Here is a 4,985-nt window from a genome sequence, read left to right on the forward strand (position 1 = left end):
AAACATATTACGCCGTGATGGCAGAACCAATGGCGTCTAATTCGTTATTTTAGGCCAATGTGTTTGTTGCCGGCGGAGGCACGAGTCGCCGCTTGTCATCACGTGTTCCTTTTGGTAAAAGGTTATGAAAACACACACAGCGACCCGGGGTCTCACTGAAGCTACATGCGAATATTACGTCAGCAAAAACTTGCCGCACTCGGTTGGCGTATGTTCGACAAAATTTCAATTGCCACTTACTTATTGCAGTCATTCTAACAAATTCATGCAACAAATATTCACACTAATTTTACAGAATAAACGGGGTAATGCTTTAACTTTTCAATACTATACTCTCCGCCTACATGGCGCCTTGATACGCCGATTTTGGTGCCGAATCGCTTCTCTGTTTGCCGCGGTCCGACGAAAAAAGCACCGCCAAAGGAATTCGTCTGCTCTTAATTAAAACCAGCGAGGTCAGCGGAATCCCGCCGTTAGTTTAGATATGACTTCACAATGTGACGACCACAGCTGCTTACTGGGTATTGTTACAAGTCGGAGTTTAAGCTGCTTGCAATCGAGTTGTAAAGCGGTAAGCAGATGCGATAGACAGATCGAGGAAGACAGTGGCGTCAAGACAGCCCGAAACGTTTGTGGTAGCGGTAGAAATGATTACCTGTCTACGATGCGCTTGCGCTCGTTATTTTTGCTGATGCACAGCACAACAATCAATGAACCTGTGAAGTTGGTAAAAGTATAAACCAAGAGCTTTCAGAGTTTGACAATCACTTTTATTTCTATAGCTGTTTAACAGGTTGATAAGTTAAGAGTCTGCATCATGAGGATCGCAATAGTTTCATTGCTCTTTGCTTTGTTTGCGACCACGGTTATATCTCTTCCTGTGAGCCAACACAACAAACGGCGCCCAGTACCCACAGACAAACTCCCGATTCCTGCATTATCTGAAGATCCCGATACAGATTATGACCCCAAACCGAGTGACATCAATGATGCTCAGCTGATAGAACGACTTGGCGTGGATTACCTTCCTGACTTCATGTCTCCTGCAAAACCGAACAACAATCACACTGAACATCAATACAATCAGCATACGCGAGTATCTCCGGAAGTCCGAAAACTCTCAAAGGTTTTGGTTCGGACCTTAAAAAACAGAAAGAAGAATAAGAAGACGAAACGACTTATTCGCAAAATTCAATCCCAAATTACACAGGCTGTTACCTGCTCGGTTATGTACAGATGGAAAGATTTGGGAATCCGATTTTGGCCACGATACGTGAAAGAAGGCCGCTGCGACACCAGTAAATCCTGTTCCATACCTACTGGGATGCATTGCAAGTCAGCCGGTCACATGTCCATAAAAATTTTGCGATGGTATTGCCAGGGAATTTTGGAACAAAAGTATTGCCTTTGGATAGACGTCAAGTACCCGATAACATCGCAGTGTAAATGTCAGTGTTGAAATTTTAAAACACTGACGAGCAGCGGCACGAAAGAATGAAATCGGGTGGCAAAAACTTGGAAGGTTGAAAGAAGTGCAATACCCATCTGAGAGTAATTGTTCAACATAACTGGGCAAATGAAACGAACAATTAGCGTTTCAAGAATATAGCGAAAACTAAATTAAAGCAAGTTTGCCAAACAAGGCCTCTGTTCGCGCATGATTACCCTGGAACATCGTCATGGATTTACTGCCGTCAGCAACAGATTTTTGAAATTCGCCCTCTTCACCAGCCGGGGCCTCGTTTTAATGTTTGTCGCCGATTGCGGGAAACATGGCGCCAACGCCCCGCCGACAAGCTTTGTTGTCCCCTAGCTCCTCAGCGGGGGACCATTGCGCAAGACATCAATTTTAGACCGTTGTGAATTGTCCCAGGGCATTTTGTCCACCAAAAACATAATTTCACACGAGAATAGTTTCTATATATGAGCATGGACATGTTTTGACTGATGGAATAATTCCTAAAAGCATGCCATTTATGCTGTTTGGCCGTTTTTGTATAAATGTAAAATTTTCGTAGCCGCGTTCCGTTCGAGTACGTATTGACATTTGCGATGTCGGAGAAAAGTCAGGCGCCTGGAAAGTTGGCGCCGGACAGTCAAGTTATGTCACCTTACACCGAATCAGTGTTACATTCGCTTTGAACTAACATGGGGTATCTATTTTATCGATGGTCGCAAAAGCATGTAGCCTAAAGTTCGATATCAAATAACGATTATAATTTAAATTCTTAAACTTTGTGACGCCAAGAATTATATTCTTGACCTGTTTTACCGATAAAAATTATTGTTGGTTGTGTTGATCGAAATCCTTTTGTATTTTATGCGAATGTGTTTGGTGTGATATTTATATTTCTCGGTTAATATGGTTTTGATTCAGAAGCATCTGACTTGTTTCTTCGCAAACTTCTTCAACTTGCCTGAAGTATTCTTTAATTGTTTTTGTACTTGCAAATCCTGTTTATTTGAAGAATTTGTAAATGCATCAATACATACATGAAACGTGGGCAGAATGTAGTTTGTATGACCTAAATATCTGGACAAGATAAGAGGGTTTGATGCATTTTGAACAGTTACGTACGGTTCAATTGCGGAACAACACTTTAAAATTCGCTTATCCGTTCATAGCACCCTATCTGTTGATTTGTATTCACGTTTATCACGACAGAACAGAATGCATTTTAAAACTTGTGTACACCTTTCCTTTGGGGCGTGTTTGCAGATATGGCAAAAATACAAATACTGCGCTTGAGACTAATCCCCAAGCCAATGCAAAGTTTCATCGGTTGAAGTATTTTTCGTGTTTACGTTGGTGAACGCAATGAAGCATGGCAGGGAGCGTGTAGCACGTTACCAAATCGCTTTGACCAAATATGTGTTCCATTACTTTGGACAAAGTTTAGAATTGTAAGCAAACGAAAACGCAACAAAAATGGCGTAGGTCTCCTTTATAGGAAACTAAAATTATCAAGAAGTGTATAAATTGGTGTCAAGGAACAGAATGTCAATTACTTCATTAAGACCTATATTTTGGCAAGTTTTGCTACACTTGGTTGGTTCTTCCTAAATCTCGCAACGATAAATTTTAGATAATATTGCGCGCTTACGACATTGTCCATCTCATCTTTCTTGTGGTATGGATATAACAAATTATTTGTTAACCCCAAAAGATAACGACAGAAAGCGGAAGATGGATCGTCATATATTTACACACGTGACATTATAAATGGCAAGCCGCGATATTCCGCATTGTACTTTACCTAAGTCCACGATCGGAAGATTAGCCCCAAAACCTTTACATGGCATATAGCTACAAAACACAGGCAAAGAGACGCTTGTTTATCAAAGGTGATGTGTCAATATAGGACACTTCATGACTTTAATTAAAGATAAATTCTGTGCGTTGAGGCGTTAAATCAATTTAACTTGCGTGACTAAAAATCGTTTTTTTGTAAATGCAATAAATCACAAGAACGTTAAGTGCTGATGAAGTATTGCATTAGGTTGGATTTATTTTGTGATCGAGTTGAATTAAAACCATTGTCTTGGTGAACTATTCACCTTGTACATTGTTCTTGTATATTGAGAAATACAATCAGAGATATTAAAAGTCTGAATACAAACGTTTCTCCATCACGCATTTGCGGTAAAATCGTTGCGACACAAACATAAATCTATTACCGGATCCAAGTCTATCGGGCACCGCAAACACAGATACGTGACTCAAATCCAATTTTTTGATAACTCGGACAGACGCGATCTTCAAAATATTAAAAATTGGCCGACGTGGCGCCGTTGGTACTTGTTGATTGGATCAACATTTCATACTTTACCCGTGAGGTAGTGTTGGTCGTTTGTGGTTGGCCAGCATAGAAAGGTTCTACATTAAATTATGTTTTCACAAACCTTAGCAATCACTTTTTGTTAAAATAAATAGTTGTAACATTGGGCGACTGTTTTATTTATGAACCGGTTTAAGATTATAGGATACCACAATATCCTACCCAGCTCAGCACCAACAGCCTATATTGCTTTAGGACCAGAGGTGCCAAGATTTGCATACTCAAGGGTGCATATTCAACATGTTTCGTTTCTAATTTAATCATTTTTTTACAAGCCTAATATAGGCCTATGTCATTGACAGTCCAGTAATAAATTGTTTTAAATGGTACACTTCCATATCCGGCTTGACATTCTTGCACTAAAGCTAGTAATTGCCTTTATCTCGTAGAATCATGTGAATGTTTAGTTAAACACATTGTGTACAGGAAATTATATAGTATATGTCGCTTTAAATAGTATTCTGCCATCAGCTTTTGCAATGTGATTATTGGGCACTGGTCTCGACAGAACAGAAGAAGTGTTAATCGAGATCAGTGCTCCAACTGAATACAGTAAGTGCCGATGAGGTCAACGAAAGTAGTAGAATCATTGTAAGTTATATGAACAAAATCGTTTGTTTGATTGGGATCTGATGGTTGGTGACCAACGACCGTTAAAACAACTTCTTCCGCAACCGCATTTTCGACGAAATATGTTTTTGTTATTGCCGACTTTACATGGTTGAACCATAGAATACTAAAACAGTATTCTATGTTTTAGTATTCTATGGTTGAACCAAAGAATAGGCCTACGTATTTTTTTGAAAGCGTAAGCCATTACTAAGGTCTATTCTATAGGTGACTGCGATGCCACGGTAATAAAAAAAATGAGAATATTGTCATGTAGATGCTTCTGCGCACTGCATGAGGAAAGCTTTCACAGAGGATTGTCTCAGAATGGTGTGCGAAATGGTAAAAATTGTGACTATTGGTGCATTGCTGCTTGTAAATTGCCAATGTCGTGCCATGCTGGAAGATAATGTAAAAACACATGTAGTAACCTCTTTATTGCCACTAGTGGAAATATTTTAGACAACATACAACGTACGCCGCCGATTGCAGTAGACGCGCTTAGACTAAAAAAAGACTAAATGCAATTCTAACAAA

At 39.7% G+C, this 4,985-nt stretch overlaps 1 protein-coding gene across 1 annotated transcript; it reads left to right on the forward strand.

Annotated features, from left to right (window-relative positions):
- Positions 1-786: 786 nt before the first annotated feature.
- On the forward strand, positions 787-2,498 carry LOC145894882 (noggin-2-like). The gene has a single exon (XM_082983549.1). It carries the CDS (start codon positions 818-820, stop codon positions 1,457-1,459), a length of 642 nt encoding a protein of 213 aa, XP_082839675.1. The 5' UTR covers positions 787-817; the 3' UTR covers positions 1,460-2,498.
- The last annotated feature ends 2,487 nt before the right edge of the window (positions 2,499-4,985 follow it).

The sequence above is a fragment of the Ascidia mentula genome, chromosome 3, assembly GCF_947561715.1.
Source record: "Ascidia mentula chromosome 3, kaAscMent1.1, whole genome shotgun sequence".
Classification (NCBI taxonomy): domain Eukaryota; kingdom Metazoa; phylum Chordata; class Ascidiacea; order Phlebobranchia; family Ascidiidae; genus Ascidia; species Ascidia mentula.

Excerpts from the sequence above, each read along its gene's own strand:
- LOC145894882 (XM_082983549.1), top strand. The coding sequence starts at position 818 with ATGAGGATCGCAATAGTTTCATTGCTCTTTGCTTTGTTTGCGACCACG.